Source organism: Panulirus ornatus, chromosome 53 (assembly GCF_036320965.1).
Source record: "Panulirus ornatus isolate Po-2019 chromosome 53, ASM3632096v1, whole genome shotgun sequence".
Lineage (NCBI taxonomy): Eukaryota > Metazoa > Arthropoda > Malacostraca > Decapoda > Palinuridae > Panulirus > Panulirus ornatus.
In genome coordinates this window covers 2598739-2619143 of record NC_092276.1, presented here as the reverse complement: position 1 = coordinate 2619143, position 20405 = coordinate 2598739, and the positions used below count along the sequence as shown (strand labels likewise).

Genomic DNA, 20405 nt, shown 5'->3' with positions numbered 1-20405 from the left:
TCGGAGGTGGAGGGAACAAGGAGAAGAGGGAGACCAAATTGGAGGTGGAAAGATGGAGTGAAAAAGATTTTGTGTGATCGGGGCCTGAACATGCAGGAGGGTGAAAGGAGGGCAAGGAATAGAGTGAATTGGAGCGATGTGGTATACCGGGGTTGACGTGCTGTCAGTGGATTGAAGCAGGGCATGTGAAGCGTCTGGGGTAAACCATGGAAAGCTGTGTAGGTATGTATATTTGCGTGTGTGGACGTATGTATATACATGTGTATGGGGGGGGGGGGGTTGGGCCATTTCTTTCGTCTGTTTCCTTGCGCTACCTCGCAAACGCGGGAGACAGCGACAAAGTATAATAAATAAATAAATATAAATATATATATATATATATATATATATATATATATATATATATATATATATATATATATATATATATATATATATATATATATATATATATATATATATATATATATATATATATATATATATATATATATATATATATATATATATATATATATATATATATACATATATGCTCCCCATTTCCGGCATTAGCAAAGTAGCCTCAAAATCAGATGACAGAGCCTTAGATGGATAATTCCTCAGTTGGCTCCTTCCTTTGTTCTTTTCTTTGGAAAGTAATACAGGAAGGAAGGATTTCCAGGCAACCGCTCCTGCCCCTCTCAGCCGCCTTAATGAAGGCCAGACTAACTGCTCCAATGTGGCAGCATGTATGCTTGTAAGACATTTACCTTGCTGAAAAAGTTCCCAAAGGATCTAACTGCACACCCAAATAGCTAAGGGACCTAGATGTTTATAAGAGCATCCATCAGCCAGCATATGCAGTAGGCCCATTTAGCTAATCAATTATCAGCATCTCTGCATCCTTTATGCATGTACTATGACTCATACTGCTCAAGCAATAATAACAGACACATCATCAACTTGGAGTCCAGAAATCACCTCAAGCAAGAGCATAATGGGTGGCATGGACAGGACAGATGATTACCTCCAACAAAGTCACAATGTCAAAGTACCTTCCCTTTATCAAAACTTTTTATATAGGGCATGTGTGCTGGGTTATTAATTAACACTTTATTACAATAACAAACCTAAAGAAAAGGGTGGTTGGAAACTCTACTTACATACTGCCTAGCAGTCTTTCTCACTATGAATTTCATCAATCTATGTAGGCAAAACTGACTTGGACTTTTTCCTATTAACCATGTCAAGAAAAACATACATGGACTAGTTAACTTGGAAATGGAAAAAAATACTGAAACAATTGTTACCTGTAGCTGAGTGCTCTTAACTTTAAGTGCCTATCTTGCCCAAAAATATAGATCAAATGAAACATTTTCACCTTTAGTGCTAGTTGGTGAAAGTAGACTGGCATACCTTAGGCTCCATAATCTGTGCTACCTTAATCATGTTTAGATACAGGTGGTTATAGTGTGATACTGTTACTATTATATTACACTATAATTCTAGCTGTAAGGGATACTCTATTGCATCTATAAACATGTATAAGGATTTGCATTCCTTCCTGAACATAATAGGAGTGAAAGATATTCTCCCTGAAGGATGTGGAACAGCACAGCAGATGGATAACAACAACACTCAAACTACCAGCTCTACACTGCTGATATGATTACATTACTTCTCGATATAACATTTCAGGAGGAACAATGAAAACAGAAATGAAAAAAAAAGTAATGCTCCCTGAGGTTAGATTAGCTGTGGATAGGTTGTTCTTTACAGGGGGTCACATGTGAAGGTGCTTGAATCTTGATTGTTCAATGATATTAGGATACAAACAGAAGGACTGAAATAATATAAACTCTGATGAAAATAAACACAAGACAAGTGGCTTCTTCAAGTTAAATGGGCTTTAACCTATGCATCTTTAGAAACAAAACCTTTTTAAGTGAACCATAGCCTTCTAAACCTTGTAAATCAAGACTTCCACTAGGGAAGGGTAGCCATATGAATATCACAAACATAAATTTCCATTAAACATAAATGATTCAAAATAACTCAATAATTTACGATCATTTATTGTAGAAAAATTCAGTTTCAAAGGGAGACTTCTTTTTGTACTTGATAATATGAGAATAGAGAGTATACATATCTATGGCCTGTCCGAGTGGTTACTCTTATCTTTTAACAAAGGGCCAAAGTAAGCCAATCATGGGACACAATAACTTGACTAATCATCAAGAAATCTTCTACTCCAGGTAGTACCCCACCTTGCTGCAAGAACCAGACTAGCAGGCTCTTTAGTAAGCCATATCTTATCAGTTTGATATGCTGAAGGCCACAAATAATGTTAACAGCCTTAAATTCACAGAAAAAGACCTATCATAACTTCTGGCAGCAAACTGGGAACAATGACAAAAATGCTGTAAGTGGAAGTAGTATTTGCCTTCGGACGGAAACAAATCAATTTGAGAGGGAAAATATCATTCCCATATACAATGAAATGACAAACAATTGCATTTCCATTTTGCATTTTGTTGCAATGGATCTTACAAACATCTGATTGGCTAGACCATTTACTTTTCTCAGGATATAAGTGGGAGATAATAATACTGCATGTTGTGAAGCTAACAAAACAAAACGCTTTGTCAGTACCATAAGTCAGAACTTTTCAGTGATTCTCGTCATCAAATGCAATGTGAAGCATACTATTAACAAAATCTGGATTTATTCTCTAACTAGCATTTGGAATAAAGACATTCCTGAGCTATAAAATATCAATTTTTGAAACCTGTCTCAGTTTCCTCTTCTTAAATACAAAAATACATGTAATAATATCAGTCTTCAGAACAAAACGACTCATGGGGACTATGGATGAGAAAAATGTACCCTTTAATCTCAGTTTAGTTCTCATTTCCAGCTAACTGTTTACTATGGTTTTGCTTTCACTCTGTCTAATGTGGAAACATGGCCCTACAACAAAGATAGCCTACTGGAACTTCTAGCGGCCTCCTGGACACTGACTTAAGTATCAAAACTATAAACCTTCTTTCTGACAAGCAACTAATCTGCAATATGCATGCTTATGAGTAGGAGGCCATATCAAAATCTACTGTTATTTCCAATTACTGGTAACAAGAAAACTAAGTAATCTCAAGTTTGAATAAGCCCTAAAAAGGACAAGTTAAGAATTTTACACTTACACAGTGGAGCTGATTGCAATGTTCATCTCCATGTGTGCAATATGAAAAAAAAAACTCCCTTATGAAATGACTGACTAGCATGCAAAAGTAAGAGAAAATACTCAAAAACTATTATAAATATATATATGTTGTCTTGATCCATTGCTATGAGTGCACAGGGGGATGTGGTTGCAATATCTGACAATTCTAGATAAGAGAAGAGGACATAATGTTGCTTTTTCTCTTACTTCTGATAACGGAATAAAGTTGGGGGTGAATAACATAAATACATTAAGAAATATCACTCTATGGTACGTACATTACAAATAAGCATGAAAAAGGAGATTGGCTGCACATGTGGGGAGGATATTGGAGGTTTTCTTTCTTCCTCTTTATCCTTAGCTTGGTTTTACACTACTCTTACCTTAAACACATGCACAACAAAAGTGATGATGAACATGAAAATATTTACAAAAAATATTACAATGCCAACAAAAAAGATGAGAGAGAGGAAGGAGAGAGGCACATTGGGAGGATAATGGGTATGTATTTTTTTTTTAAATATTCTAGTTCTTGACTATCATCTGTTACCAGAGTCCTCCAATATCCTCAAGATCACACAAAAGAGAAAATCAAGTGCAGTTATAAAATATCTCCCACATAGCCTTGTGCAAGGGTGGTGGGGACACAAGTGCTGGCCTCCGGCCTCCTAACATAATCCTGTTAAATCATTCTCTGTGCTAATCAGTTCACACTGCCAACATGATTCATCACCTTCCTCACCATCTGATACATATATCAAGCATTCCTCTTAATCACTTAGGTCATCTAACAACCTCATATTTTCCACAGGGAAACCACATACACAAGGCCTGATAGCTGATAGTTGTGCACCTATAATGTGACTAAAAGTGTAAAAAGAGGTGGGAAAAGTTAAATCATCAGGGAACTCTGGCTAATGTCACTAGTCACATCATTGGCTGATGATGAGGGATAAGAAAATACAAAAATCAGAATTAAGAATAAGCATTCTTTGCATTTACTAACATCATCCAGTAAAGACAGACACTGATGTGGGCAACAGTCTACGCTCCTCTCTCCGTTTTCATACAATCACAAAAGCTTACTGTACATGTTACTCTTGACTCTTAAATGCTGGAAGTCAAAACATGATAACTGGAAGTTGTCATATCAATGTTTGCAAGCTTATTTCAAACCTCTACTCACGATCATTCTGAAATTTGTATGGCTTCTAAATGTTGCCTTGGTCACTATGGGTGCTTATTTCAGGGACTATCACTCTCTTTAAGCAATTTCAAAGTGTGAAAATATATATATATATATATATATATATATATTTTTTTTTTTTTTTTTTTTTTTTTTTTTTATACTTTGTCGCTGTCTCCCGCGTTTGCGAGGTAGCGCAAGGAAACAGACGAAAGAAATGGCCCAACCCCCCCCCCCCATACACATGTACATACACACGTCCACACACGCAAATATACATACCTACACAGCTTTCCATGGTTTACCCCAGACGCTTCACATGCCTTGCTTCAATCCACTGACAGCACGTCAACCCCTGTATACCACATGACTCCAATTCACTCTATTTCTTGCCCTCCTTTCACCCTCCTGCATGTTCAGGCCCCGATCACACAAAATCTTTTTCACTCCATCTTTCCACCTCCAATTTGGTCTCCCTCTTCTCCTCGTTCCCTCCACCTCCGACACATATATCCTCTTGGTCAATCTCTCCTCACTCATTCTCTCCATGTGCCCAAACCATTTCAAAACACCCTCTTCTGCTCTCTCAACCACGCTCTTTTTATTTCCACACATCTCTCTTACCCTTACGTTACTTACTCGCTCAAACCACCTCACACCACACATTGTCCTCAAACATCTCATTTCCAGCACATCCATCCTCCTGCGCACATCTCTATCCATAGCCCACGCCTCGCAACCATACAGCATTGTTGGTACCACTATTCCCTCAAACATACCCATTTTTGCTTTCCGAGATAATGTTCTCGACTTCCACACATTTTTCAAGGCTCCCAAAATTTTCGCCCCCTCCCCCACCCTATGATCCACTTCCGCTTCCATGGTTCCATCCGCTGACAGATCCACTCCCAGATATCTAAAACACTTCACTTCCTCCAGTTTTTCTCCATTCAAACTCACCTCCCAATTGACTTGACCCTCACCCCTACTGTACCTAATAACCTTGCTCTTATTCACATTTACTCTCAACTTTCTTCTTCCACACACTTTACCAAACTCAGTCACCAGCTTCTGCAGTTTCTCACATGAATCAGCCACCAGCGCTGTATCATCAGCGAACAACAATTGACTCACTTCCCAAGCTCTCTCATCCCCAACAGACTTCATACTTGCCCCTCTTTCCAGGACTCTTGCATTTACCTCCTTTACAACCCCATCCATAAACAAATTAAACAACCATGGAGACATCACACACCCCTGCCGCAAACCTACATTCACTGAGAACCAATCACTTTCCTCTCTTCCTACACGTACACATGCCTTACATCCTCGATAAAAACTTTTCACTGCTTCTAACAACTTGCCTCCCACACCATATATTCTTAATACCTTCCACAGAGCATCTCTATCAACTCTATCATATGCCTTCTCCAGATCCATAAATGCTACATACAAATCCCTTTGCTTTTCTAAGTATTTCTCACATACATTCTTCAAAGCAAACACCTGATCCACACATCCTCTACCACTTCTGAAACCGCACTGCTCTTCCCCAATCTGATGCTCTGTACATGCCTTCACCCTCTCAATCAATACCCTCCCATATATATATATATATATATATATATATATATATATATATATATATATATATATATGTGTATTTTTTTTTTTTTCAAACTATTCGCCATTTCCCGCATTAGCGAGGTAGCGTTAAGAACAGAGGACTGGGCCATTGAGGGAATATCCTGACCTGGCCCCCTTCTCTGTTCCTTCTTTTGGAAAATTAAAAAAAATTGAGAGGGGAGGATTTCCAGCCCCCCACTCCCTCCCCTTTTAGTCGCCTTCTACGACACGCAGGGAATACGTGGGAAGTATTCTTTCTCCCCTATCCCCAGGGATATATATATATATATATATATATATATATATATATATATATATATATATATATATATATATATATATATATATATTTTTATTATTTTTTTTATTATACTTTGTCGCTGTCTCCCGTGTTTGTGAGGTAGCGCAAGGAAACAGATGAAAGAATGGCCCAACCCAACCACATACACATGTATATATATACACACGTCCACACACGCACATATACGTACCTATACATCTCAACGTATACATATATATACACACACAGACATATACATATATACACATGTACATAATTCATACTGTCTGCCCTTATTCATTCCTGTTGCCACCACGCCACACACGAAATGAAAAGACCCCTCCCCCCACATGTGCGCAAGGTAGCGCTAGGAAAAGACAACAAAGGCCACATTCATTCATATTCAGTCTCTAGCTGTCACGTATAATGCACCAAAACCACAGCTCCCTTTCCACATCCACATCATGAGCCTCAACCCCTGCTGTATCTTCAAATTCCACCCTTTCTTCATCATCTATTCACTACCTCCACAGTTGGATTCAAACAGTAATTTCAGTGCTATATCATGGCCAAATAAATCATGATAGCTAAATCATTTGTATATATCTTTCACTTTTACATGTATTGTTTTCACAAATAGAGATACCTGTTATTACTAAATGCACATCATGAGGTTCACTTACCCTCCACACTCCTCCACCTCCCATGCAGCACATCCACCCAGACACCTATGTGTTCCTTCAGCATCACACGCAGGTCATATGAAGTATGTTTGCTCACTTGCTTGCACATATTCTTTACTCTGACAGGTATATCAATCATTTTATAATGGAAAATAGAAATTTGAAGACAATATTTTTTGTCTTACTCATGATCTGCAATATTGCATTCAACCACTGTTTGATGGTTAAATTCTTCTTATCCACCACAGCTTTCTGTGCATCTTTATTTCTTCCTCTTACAAAACCCTCCTTTCAACTCCATATTTCCCTCTACCATCCATCCAAAACAGAATTGAAGCTCCAGTTTCATCACCCAGTTTGAGAGGATCTGTAGAAGGTTCAAAGGCAGGCAACAAGAAATAGATCTAAGTTACAGGGAGAAGTTAGCAGCCAAGGAGTTATCCATCCTGAAAGAAAGAAGGAAGAAGAGACAAAATAATATTTAGAGACTCGGTGAAGTAAATCATACTGACCAGTTCTCATAAACTCACAATACCAGGATAACTAGATGACATAAGAGGAAACTGGGTAAAAATGAAGTTGCAAACAATGTGAAAAATATTTCTGTAGTAAGAGGATTTTAGACATGTAAACAAGAAAGGAAACTGTAAATGCAGACAGTATGAATAGTTTAAAAGACCATATCACACAAAACAAAGTTTAAAAAATGGAACCCCATACATGCAAGATGGGAGACATGATTACAAATTTTGTGTTTCTTGGTGAAATCTACATCGTTTCTTGAAATCAACAAAGTTGCTACAAGAAGCAACAAGCTACAAAACATGAAATACTTTCATAGTAAGAATAATGCTAGTGATGAGACCATAAATGCAGACATTATAAATAAAATCAGAAACTTACGCAAGTAAAGAAAACTTAAAAATTTTGACCCCACGCATTAAGAACTTCCTCCATGTATTAAAAAGGAAACTAAAACTATGCAGCTCTTTGAAATAGGAATAAAACACAAAAATAGGACACAAGAAACCATGAAAAGCATCTGTTGGAAAAGATGCAAAAATTGCTTGTACAGCATGAATACCATTATAAAGTTAAAAAACTGTATGACAGAATAGTATGATTAAGAGACAATACAAGCACAAAACTCACTTCTCATACACATAAAAAGGCTTTTAAAAAACACCAAGAGAGCACAGAATAAACAAAATCATGAAGTAGTGAACACAAAAAACATTAGGAGGTTCAAAAAAAATAGGCTGAGAGATGGGGTCAAAAAAACATGAGCCGAAGTGGGTAACCACAAATAAAAATCAAACAGGATAACATAAGTGTACTGCTCTCCCTGCAACACACAAACAGTAGTCTCATGAACTTAAAATGTGTCCAAATAAGGAGATGAACATCTTTTAAATCTATGGATAAAGCTCAAGCAGCATGAGAAATGATTCTGGCATGGGAGATGATTCTGGCAATCATTAGAATTCAGTTCATTTTCAAATTGAAAACCTACATTTTTTTTTCAGAGTGATAGTCTTGTACTGATTTGATCTTACTCCACATTTGGGAGCAAAGACATTTGAGAAAACTCTGGAGAAGTAGAGAGTTCCTTAGTTACCTTAACCCAAAATAATGTACAAACAAAGGTTGTACGTCCATCTCTGACTAATTCAGATTTAATGAGAAGGAGGATTTGCCAGAACTGGGAGAGCATTTTTCATTACAGTTAAAAAGAATTAAAAGAACAGTACTGGCCATTCTGTCTCCAATGTTTAACAATGATTATACAAGTCCTACCTGTCCTTCAAAAAAACCTTATTTTGATCATGAGCCTGTATCCTTAAATTTTCTATGTTACAAATCCTTCACCTAGCTTAAAACTCATCACAACAATCACTCTTGCAATGATGAAAACAACAGTAAGAACCATCTGAGTAATTCTGCTCAAAGAATGTATGATCTAGAATACTGTTCAGCACCATAATAAAACTAACATCTGGGGTAGGAATTGAGACAAGGAATAAAGAGGTAAGGTATAGACATAGCATCTGTACTTGAAATAAAAAAATCTAAGAGTTACTAAAACAAATCATCACCACCTGGGTAATTTCTTAAGGAGGAGGAGGCAATTTCCTAAACATTTAAAGCATAAATGACTTCTTACTTCAAATATTACATCTGCTCTAGATATAGCATTGCCAATACATACTAGATGTATACAAGAGAACACACAGATTGCCACCTCCTGCAGTAGACTAGAACCTGCTCTGTTCTTCTACAGAAAAGTTGTACAAATATGATAAACTACTTTGGAATATCTTAGACTTTCAAATGAACTATTTGCTCTCTTGAAGTCCTCAAACTTGAAATACTAACAAGATTCATTGTGCACCATTTCCAACCAAAAAGATACTTTGGTATCCACTGTAAAATAGTAAGAATCACTCAGAAATAAAAAGAGAACAGACACCCATGAACATGGGTAGAATGAAATGGGAATAATAAGCCATGGTAAAGATGACAGGGAAGAAATTAATTATCAATTAGGCACATATGGACTGACAGCAAATAAATCAAAAGAAATTTAATGAAGCACTTTTTGTCACCTGAAAGAGTAAAGGGTTAATTCTGAGATATGTTGATCAACCTCAGAAGTGATGCAATAAAAGCTATCCTTGTCTGGCAAAGGGAAGTATGCCCTTTTGGAATGGCAGGTAGTGATCAACACAAAGTGACTCTTTTTTCCAAGTTCTTATAACATATCATAATCATACAAGAATGTTCATGTGAACCCCTGATATTATTCATGACAATATTCCAAGAAGTAGCACAGTCGCAACTGTATCATATGGAAATGGGCAGTCTTGCTCAATGCCAGCCTATTATGCTGGAGATGGGGAATCCAGTTCTACAAAAGGGATCCCTACATAAAGGGCATGTGCATATAAATATGACTGAAGTCAATAACAACAAGCATATAAAGACAGATAGATACATATACACATACAAAGACAGAGAAATGGATACATAGAAAGAGGGAAAGACAGATTCAACTGCAAACAACAAAATAAAATCTAAAAATTGAGGAGAACACATGAAAAAGTACTGAAAAGTTGGTTGGTTTTCTTTTCAATTCATCTGAAGGCTGTCTAGCATAGCTATAATAATGTGGTTCTATGAACATCATCAACATGTCATTTGTACACTAAGTTAAAATCACAGTTGTTTTTATACATAATTCATATATAATTCAGTACTACATTCCTAAAAACAGAAAGCTATCTTATTTTATACTATACAACAAAGAAAATGCAGTTACTTGTCTAGCAGACAACACCAGAACAAAATCACAATGATCATTCAATCTTACTATCTATATACGATCTTTTTAGTTTTTAGTCTCCATTATTTCCATTCACATATTCCATGTACAACATAACATTTCCATGACAGGACAAACAATGATCAATCAAGCAAACAAATTCTGATAAAATTTACAATAAAGCACGAAGGGCGAAGATGACTGATGAAAATGATTTGTATGAGTTTTGAGTTTCTCTATAAGGATCAACCTACCTGGAATAATCCTTAATAATATAAGCTAGGGTCAGCATACATGAAGAAGCCTTCAAATGACTTTAATGCATTTAAAAATCAAGATAATACTATCAGCTGCGCTCTTAAGCATTTGAATAAGTCTGACTGGTCAGTATGCTGTCTTGATTATATTCAAGTCACTACCTGGATTATGAAGCTAGCTAACCAACACTCTGCTACTGTCACCAGGAAAACATAACCTACCAACAAACTGAAATATACTAAAGTGAAAAAAATCACCACCAACAGTTTGGTGACAAGCAGTAGCGCAAGCCACACACTACAACGACAACTACCTTTAGCTAACTGTTGCAAAAGAAGTCCTTTTAAGGTGACTGAACTTAATGACTGTGATCCTTCTTGTTCAACCATTAGGGTACAATCTAAACCATGTCTTAAGAAGAATACAATCTAAAATTGCCATTGATTATCAGCTCCTTGCATTTTTTAATGAGCAATATTTCACAAGCACTGGAGGAACAGTGTCTGCTTCAGAGATAATCATGCTGAAAACAATTCAACCCTAAACATGTGTTGCCCCACCAACAAGTCCAATTACTAAGTTATATGTAAGAATACCAAACGTATAAAGGGCCCAGTGGATGCTTGAGTGGCACGGCTATGAGGGCTACTGCATGTTGGCTGGTGGGTACTAATGCATGATCTTTGCTGCAGTTCCTTGGATAACATACTCAGTGGAGAAAACTGGCAAGTACATACTAAATTTTTCTGTAATATGTTGGGAAGTAAATGTTATGAGATCAGTACAGCACTGTATAAAAATAACCTTTATGTAATGATAAAGCACTGCATATTTCAATCAGCAATTTTGAAATTACAAAATCTTATGATGAACAAAAAAATTTATCCTTTCAATCAGGCACAACTGTACTGACATCAAGTTCTGTACAAATCTCTAAAAGAAAGATTACATTTTCTCCAACATGAGGAACCAATATACTAAAGCTTTTATTGTCATGTGACTAGAGGAGAAATGTCTTGCTTTCTCTATAGACTATACAAATTTCCTGTGAGTACTGATGGTTGTCATAGATCAATTTTTGATCATACCTAACTCTTGCATTGATCTTATGTCTCAACCAAGTTTAAGGTCAAGCATGTCAACAAACCAGCATTCTAATAAATAACAAGTAAACATTTTCTTTTCAATAGCAGCAAATCATATTCAAGTAATGATAATCAAACACATGCACATACCTTAAATATACCTTAAAAACTGGCTAATCATTTTGCATGTATGAGGCACCAATTCTTCTGGTTTATTTTTCAAAGCTGAAATCAAACTATTTTCAGTAGAGCTTTCAAAGGTGCAGGTAGGACCATCTATTGCTGGATATCTGTGACCCTTCCAGGAGGAACTGCTGTACACCAGCATTATCCACAGTGTGCAATGGGAACTCCATCTGTTAGGATAAAGATAATATCATTTGCTGTTCCAAATACTTCTATTACGATTCTAAATTATAACCCATTGTGGAAAAGAAGTAGCACCTTTAACTAAGTCATAGTCTGTGACATATAAAGTATAACCAACAGCATTCAGCTTATCTATATCTTACATGTCATATAAAATACTTAACAATTTAGTACCTTCCATCAAATTTACTGTAGAAAATGAAAATAATGGTATGTCACCAATTTTAGATTGCATGATCCATAGGCAAGGAAACAAGTTTAAGTTACCTACCAATCTATGCTCATATATCCATTATTGCCCATCTCAACATGACAGAGTTAAGTTATCATCATTTCAATCTATGTTCCTTAGGGCATCACGTATTTGCAGCCAGAGTATATTGATGATGAGTTTGAGAAGATATATTCTATTGGAGTTAAAGAAACCCAGATCTTTCATTGATAAATCCCTTGAGTTAGCAAAGAAATCATTTTACAGAGATGAGCCCAAACCTCCTATTGACACCAAGAATCTTTTAGTTCTCCCTTTTAATAATAATTTTACTTCACTTCCCAAGTTGCTTATAGCCTTTAATGTAAATGTTGCCTTCAGCAACAATAATACCATAAATAATATCTTAATCAGGAACTCACTAGAAAATTCTCCTGGGTGCATTTATAAAGTGCCATGCAGAAATTGTGATAAATTTTATGTTGGGCAGATTGGTAAGGATCTTTCTCTTACACTTAAGCAACATAAATATAGTATAAGAACAGGACAAGAATCAAATGCCTTGTTTAATCACATTAAAAACTATGATCATTGTACTGACTGGAGTAATGCCATCTCAGTTATTATTTCTAACTCCAGTACCACGAGAAATATCATTGAGTCTTCTATCATTAAATACACAAAGAATTATAATCTTAATATCAGTGATGGTCTATACAAATTGGATAACTTTATTGTTGAGAAAATTTGTAAACAATTCACCTTCTTGTCCACATGATAAGTTGGCTGTCTTGGACAATCGCATGTTTACCAAATGGCGTCCTAGCTATGTCTCTTCGTTGTATATCAACTGACTGTTATATTCCTCTCTTGCGTCTCCCCTGATGATGTGATTATTACATGAAAGTGCACTTGGGAACTTATTGTGTTTCATTTTCCCATGGATTCATAAGAATATACTTGATCACGCACAAAATTGTCATCCTTTCCAATACCCATATGTATGTATTCATTTATTGATTATACTCAATCACTGTCTCCTGCGTCAGTGAGGTAGCGCCAGGAAACACAAAGAATGGCCCATCCACTCATGTACACATATATATACATAAATGCCCATACAAGCACATATACATATCAACATATACATACATATGCATACACATACACACACATATACATATATACACATGTACATATTCATACTTGCTTGCCTTCATCCATTCCCTGCACCAGCCTGCCCAGGAAACAGCACTACTACCCTCCACTTCAGTTAGGTAGCACCATGAAAATAGACAAAAAAGGCCACATTCGTTCACACTCAGTGAATGCACCAAAACCACAGCTCCCTATCCACATCCAGGACATACAGACCTTTCCATGGTTTACCCCAGATGCTTCACATGCCCTGGTTCAGTCCAATGACAGCACATTGACCCCAGTACACCTCATCGCTCCAATTCACTCTATTCCTTGCACGCCCCTCATCCTCCTGTATGTTCAGCCCCCGATCGCTCTTAATCTTTTTCACTCCACCCTTCCACCTCCAATTTGGTCTCCTGCTTCTCCTTGTTCCCTCCAACCACTGACACACATATCCTCTTTGTCAATCTTTCCTCACTCATTCTCTTCGTATGTCCAAACCATTTCAACACACCCTCTTCTGCTCTGTCAATCACACTCTTTTTATTTCCACACATCTATCTTACCCTTTCATTACTTACTTGATCAAACCACTTCACAGCAAGAGACTGAGTATAAATGAATATGGCCTTTTTTGTCTGTTTTCCTGGCAATACCATGCAGAAGCAGGGGGTAGTGATGCAGTTTCTGTGAGGTAGGGTAGCACCAGGAATGGATGAAGACAAGAAAATTTGAACAAGTACATGTGTATATATGTTTGTGTATGTGTATGTATATGTATGTATATGTGCATGTACGGGCATTTTATATATATATATCTTTCTTTTCTTTCAAACTATTCGCCATTTCCCGCATTAGCCAGGTAGCGTTAAGAACAGAGGACTGGGCCTTTGAGGGAATACCCTCACCTGGCCCAATTCTCTGTTCCTTCTTTTGGAAAATTAAAAAAAAACGAGAGGGGAGGATTTCCAGCCCCCCGCTCCCTCCCCTTTTAGTCGCCTTCTACGACACGCAGGGAATACGTGGGAAGTATTCTTTCTCCCCTATCCCCAGAGATAAATATATATATATATATATTCACTGAGAACCAATCACTTTCCTCTCTTCCTACACATACACATGCCTTACATCCTCGATAAAAACTTTTCACTGCTTCAAACAACTTGCCTCCCACACCATATATTCTTAATACCTTCCACACAGCATCTCTATCAACTCTATCATATGCCTTCTCCAGATCCATAAAGACTACATACAAATCCATTTGCTTTTCTAAGTATTTCTCACAAACATTCTTCAAAGCAAACACCTGATCCACACATCCTCTACCACTTCTGAAACCACACTGCTCTTCCCCAATCTGATGCTCTGTACATGCCTTTAGTAACCCTCTCAATCAATACCCTCCCATATAATTTACCAGGAATACTCAACAAACTTATACCTCTGTAATTTGAGCACTCACTCTTATCCCCTTTGCCTTTGTACAATGGCACTATGCATGCATTCCGCCAATCCTCAGGCACCTCACCATGAGTCATACATACATTAAATAACCTTACCAACCAGTCAATAATACAGTCACCCCCTTTTTTAATAAATTCCACTGCAATACCATCCAAACCTGCTGCCTTGCCGGCTTTCATCTTCCGCAAAGCTTTTACTACCTCTTCTCTGTTTACCAAATCATTTTCCCTAACCCTCTCACTTTGCACACCACCTCGACCAAAACACCCTATATCTGCCACTCTATCATCAAACACATTCAACAAACCTTCAAAATACTCACTCCATCTCCTTCTCACATCACCACTACTTGTTATCACCTCCCTATTTGCGCCCTTCACTGAAGTTCCCATTTGCTTCCTTGTCTTACGCACTTTATTTACCTCCTTCCAGAACATCTTTTTATTCTCCCTAAAATTTAATGATACTCTCTCACCCCAACTCTCATTTGCCCTCTTTTTCACCTCTTGCACCTTTCTCTTGACCTCCTGTCTCTTTCTTTTATATATCTCAGTGAATGTAGGTTTGCGGCAGGGGTGTGTGATGTCTCCATGGTTGTTTAATTTGTTTATGGATGGGGTTGTTAGGGAGGTGAATGCAAGAGTTTTGGAAAGAGGGGCAAGTATGAAGTCTGTTGGGGATGAGAGAGCTTGGGAAGTGAGTCAGTTGTTGTTCGCTGATGATACAGCACTGGTGGCTGATTCATGTGAGAAACTGCAGAAGCTGGTGACTGAGTTTGGTAAAGTGTGTGAAAGAAGAAAGTTAAGAGTAAATGTGAATAAGAGCAAGGTAATTAGGTACAGTAGGGTTGAGGGTCAAGTCAATTGGGAGGTAAGTTTGAATGGAGAAAAACTGGAGGAAGTAGAGTGTTTTAGATATCTGGGAGTGGATCTGGCAGTGGATGGAACCATGGAAGCAGAAGTGGATCATAGGGTGGGGGAGGGGGCGAAAATCCTGGGAGCCTTGAAGAATGTGTAGAAGTCGAGAACATTATCTCGGAAAGCAAAAATGGGTATGTTTGAAGGAATAGTGGTTCCAACAATGTTGTATGGTTGCGAGGCGTGGGCTTTGGATAGAGTTGTGCGCAGGAGGATGGATGTGCTGGAAATGAGATGTTTGAGGACAATGTGTGGTGTGAGGTGGTTTGATCGAGTAAGTAACGTAAGGGTAAGAGAGATGTGTGGAAATAAAAAGAGCGTGGTTGAGAGAGCAGAAGAGGGTGTTTTGAAATGGTTTGCGCACATGGAGAGAATGAGTGAGGAAAGATTGACCAAGAGGATATATGTGTCGGAGGTGGAGGGAACGAGGAGAAGTGGGAGACCAAATTGGAGGTGGAAAGATGGAGTGAAAAAGATTTTGTGTGATCGGGGCCTGAACATGCAGGAGGGTAAAAGGAGGGCAAGGAATAGAGTGAATTGGAGCGATGTGGTATACCGGGGTTGACGTGCTGTCAGTGGATTGAATCAGGGCATGTGAAGCGTCTGGGGTAAACCATGGAAAGCTGTGTAGGTATGTATATTTGCGTGTGTGGACGTATGTACATACATGTGTATGGGGGTGGGTTGGGCCATTTCTTTCGTCTGTTTCCTTGCGCTACCTCGCAAACGCGGGAGACAGCGACAAAGCTTTGAATTGAATTGACCCTCCACCCTACTGTACCTAATAACCTTGATCTTATTCACATTTACTCTTAACTTTCTTCTTTCACACACTTTATATATATATATATATATATAATTTTTTTGTTTTTTTTTTTGCTTTGTTGCTGTCTCCCGCGTTTGCGAGGTAGCGCAAGGAAACAGACGAAAGAAATGGCCCAACCCACCCCCATACACATGTATATACATACGTCCACACACGCAAATATACATACCTACACAGCTTTCCATGGTTTACCCCAGACGCTTCACATGCCCTGATTCAATCCACTGACAGCACGTCAACCCCGGTATACCACATCGCTCCAATTCACTCTATTCCTTGCCCTCCTTTTACCCTCCTGCATGTTCAGGCCCCGATCACACAAAATCTTTTTCACTCCATCTTTCCACCTCCAATTTGGTCTCCCACTTCTCCTCGTTCCCTCCACCTCCGACACATATATCCTCTTGGTCAATCTTTCCTCACTCATTCTCTCCATGTGCCCAAACCATTTCAAAACACCCTCTTCTGCTCTCTCAACCACGCTCTTTTTATTTCCACACATCTCTCTTACCCTTACGTTACTTACTCGATCAAACCACCTCACACCACACATTGTCCTCAAACATCTCATTTCCAGCACATCCATCCTCCTGCGCACCACTCTATCCATAGCCCACGCCTCGCAACCATACAACATTGTTGGAACCACTATTCCTTCAAACATACCCATTTTTGCTTTCCGAGATAATGTTCTCAACTTCCACACATTCTTCAAGGCTCCCAGAATTTTCGCCCCCTCCCCCACCCTATGATCCACTTCCACTTCCATGGTTCCATCCGCTGCCATATCCACTCCCAGATATCTAAAACACTTCACTTCCTCCAGTTTTTCTCCATTCAAACTCACCTCCCAATTGACTTGACCCTCAACCCTACTGTACCTAAAAACCTTGCTTATTCATATATATATATATATATATATATATATATATATATATATATATATATATATATATATATATGAATATATATATATATATATATATATATATATATATATATATATATATATTTTTTTTTTTTTTTTTTTTTTTTATACTTTGTCGCTGTCTCCCGCGTTTGCGAGGTAGCGCAAGGAAACAGACGAAAGAAATGGCCCAACCCCCCCCCCCATACACATGTACATACACACGTCCACACACGCAAATATACATACCTACACAGCTTTCCATGGTTTACCCCAGACGCTTCACATGCCTTGATTCAATCCACTGACAGCACGTCAACCCCTGTATACCACATGACTCCAATTCACTCTATTCCTTGCCCTCCTTTCACCCTCCTGCATGTTCAGGCCCCGGTCACACAAAATCTTTTTCACTCCATCTTTCCACCTCCAATTTGGTCTCCCTCTTCTCCTCGTTCCCTCCACCTCCGACACATATATCCTCTTGGTCAATCTCTCCTCACTCATTCTCTCCATGTGCCCAAACCATTTCAAAACACCCTCTTCTGCTCTCTCAACCACGCTCTTTTTATTTCCACACATCTCTCTTACCCTTACGTTACTTACTCGATCAAACCACCTCACACCACACATTGTCCTCAAACATCTCATTTCCAGCACATCCATCCTCCTGCGCACATCTCTATCCATAGCCCACGCCTCGCAACCATACAACATTGTTGGAACCACTATTCCCTCAAACATACCCATTTTCGCTTTCCGAGATAATGTTCTCGACTTCCACACATTTTTCAAGGCTCCCAAAATTTTCGCCCCCTCCCCCACCCTATGATCCACTTCCGCTTCCATGGTTCCATCCGCTGACAGATCCACTCCCAGATATCTAAAACACTTCACTTCCTCCAGTTTTTCTCCATTCCAACTCACCTCCCAATTGACTTGACCCTCACCCCTACTGTACCTAATAACCTTGCTCTTATTCACATTTACTCTCAACTTTCTTCTTCCACACACTTTACCAAACTCAGTCACCAGCTTCTGCAGTTTCTCACATGAATCAGCCACCAGCGCTGTATCATCAGCGAACAACAACTGACTCACTTCCCAAGCTCTCTCATCCCCAACAGACTTCATACTTGCCCCTCTTTCCAGGACTCTTGCATTTACCTCCCTTACAACCCCATCCATAAACAAATTAAACAACCATGGAGACATCACACACCCCTGCCGCAAACCTACATTCACTGAGAACCAATCACTTTCCTCTCTTCCTACACGTACACATGCCTTACATCCTCGATAAAAACTTTTCACTGCTTCTAACAACTTGCCTCCCACACCATATATTCTTAATACCTTCCACAGAGCATCTCTATCAACTCTATCATATGCCTTCTCCAGATCCATAAATGCTACATACAAATCCATTTGCTTTTCTAAGTATTTCTCACATACATTCTTCAAAGCAAACACCTGATCCACACATCCTCTACCAAGGAATAGAGTGAATTGGAACGATGTGGTATACTGGGGTCGAAGTGCTGTCAATGGATTGAACCAGGGCATGTGAAACGTCTAGGGTAAACCATGGAAAGTTCTGTGGGGCCCTGGATGTGTGGAAAGGGAGCTGTGGTTTCAGCGCATTATTACATGACAGCTAGAGAATGAGTGTGAACGAATGGGGCCTTTGTTGTCTTTTCCTAGCGCTACCTCGCACACATGAGGGGGAGGGGGTTGTTATTCCATGTGTGGCGGGGTGACAATGGGAATGAATAAAGGCAGACAGTATGCATTAAGTACATGTGTATATATGTATATGTCTGTGTGTGTATATATATATGTATACGTTGAGATGTATAGGTATATATTTTTACGTGTGTGGACATGTATGTATATATATGGGTATGTGGGTGGGTTGGGCCATTTCTTTCGTCTGTTTACTTGCGCTACCTCGCTAACGCGGGAGACATACATATATGAGTGGAAGGGCCATTCTTCATCTGTTTCCTGGTGCTACCTCGTTAACGTGGGAAATAGCAATTAAGTATAAAAAAAAATATGAATAAAGACTTTCCTTAACTTTATACTTCCTCTATCACACCTCTACATCACACTTTACATTGTAAATATCCTAAGACTCATCATAATTCTGTATCACTAAAGATCTTACCAGGTTTAATTTTGAATTGAATTTGTCACTAGTAAAGTTGTTTGGGCAAGTGTACACTCCTGGGGCAAATTAGGCTTCATCTAATGTTCTTCACAGACAATCAGTTGTCTTTTTCTTCAGCTATCTTTACCTGTGGTACCTCCTATAACACACACACACACACACACACAAACACCCTTGGCTGGTTTTAGCATGTCATGGGGTCATTTTGATACATGGGCTGGCCAATACTTACAGCAGTAGCAGCAGCTACTATCAATGAGCACAGCAAACAAAGTAAGGACAATGATAGTAAGGATATAGATCAAAAGCATTTGTCTCAAATATGGTTACCTTTCTTTGTAATTTTGAGCCATAAGGCAAATAAACCACATAAGTAAGGCACTAAAAGCTACAGCAGGAAAATAGATTTGTTGAGTCTGTTGACTAACTCTGTTAGACTAAATCCAGAAACAATCATAAGTACCAAGGAAAATAAGAAAAAATAATTCAAGAGGATACTTCCATGACAGGGAATGAGGGTATTGAAGGAGAGAACACTGGGAATGAGATTAAGCTGACTGGCATTACCATGCTATTTTTTGTGTGGATTTGGAGGTGGAGAAGTTAGTGGATTTTCCCATGAAAGTGAAGATGCTGGCAGAAAGATGGGGAACTTGGTAGCTGATATCATGGTTGTCTTATTCACCCTGGTATCAAGTACTGCCTAATTCATTTATAATCCACATGAACAAAAAAGTTTATTCACCTTTA

The 20405-nt window shown here is 38.4% G+C and overlaps 1 protein-coding gene across 3 annotated transcripts in view; it reads right to left on the bottom strand.

Moving 5' to 3' along the window:
• Positions 1–5980: 5980 nt before the first annotated feature.
• The window catches only part of LOC139765170 (uncharacterized), a 64991-nt gene continuing 50566 nt past the window's right edge, over positions 5981–20405 (bottom strand). For 2 of the 3 annotated variants that reach the window (XM_071692423.1, XM_071692425.1), the window contains one exon: positions 5981–11998. In XM_071692423.1, the coding sequence (XP_071548524.1) occupies positions 11897–11998 (102 nt within the window). In that variant the 3' untranslated portion in view covers positions 5981–11896. The remainder of the gene's footprint in view (positions 11999–20405) is intronic. The other variant, XR_011716598.1, reaches the window with a different exon arrangement.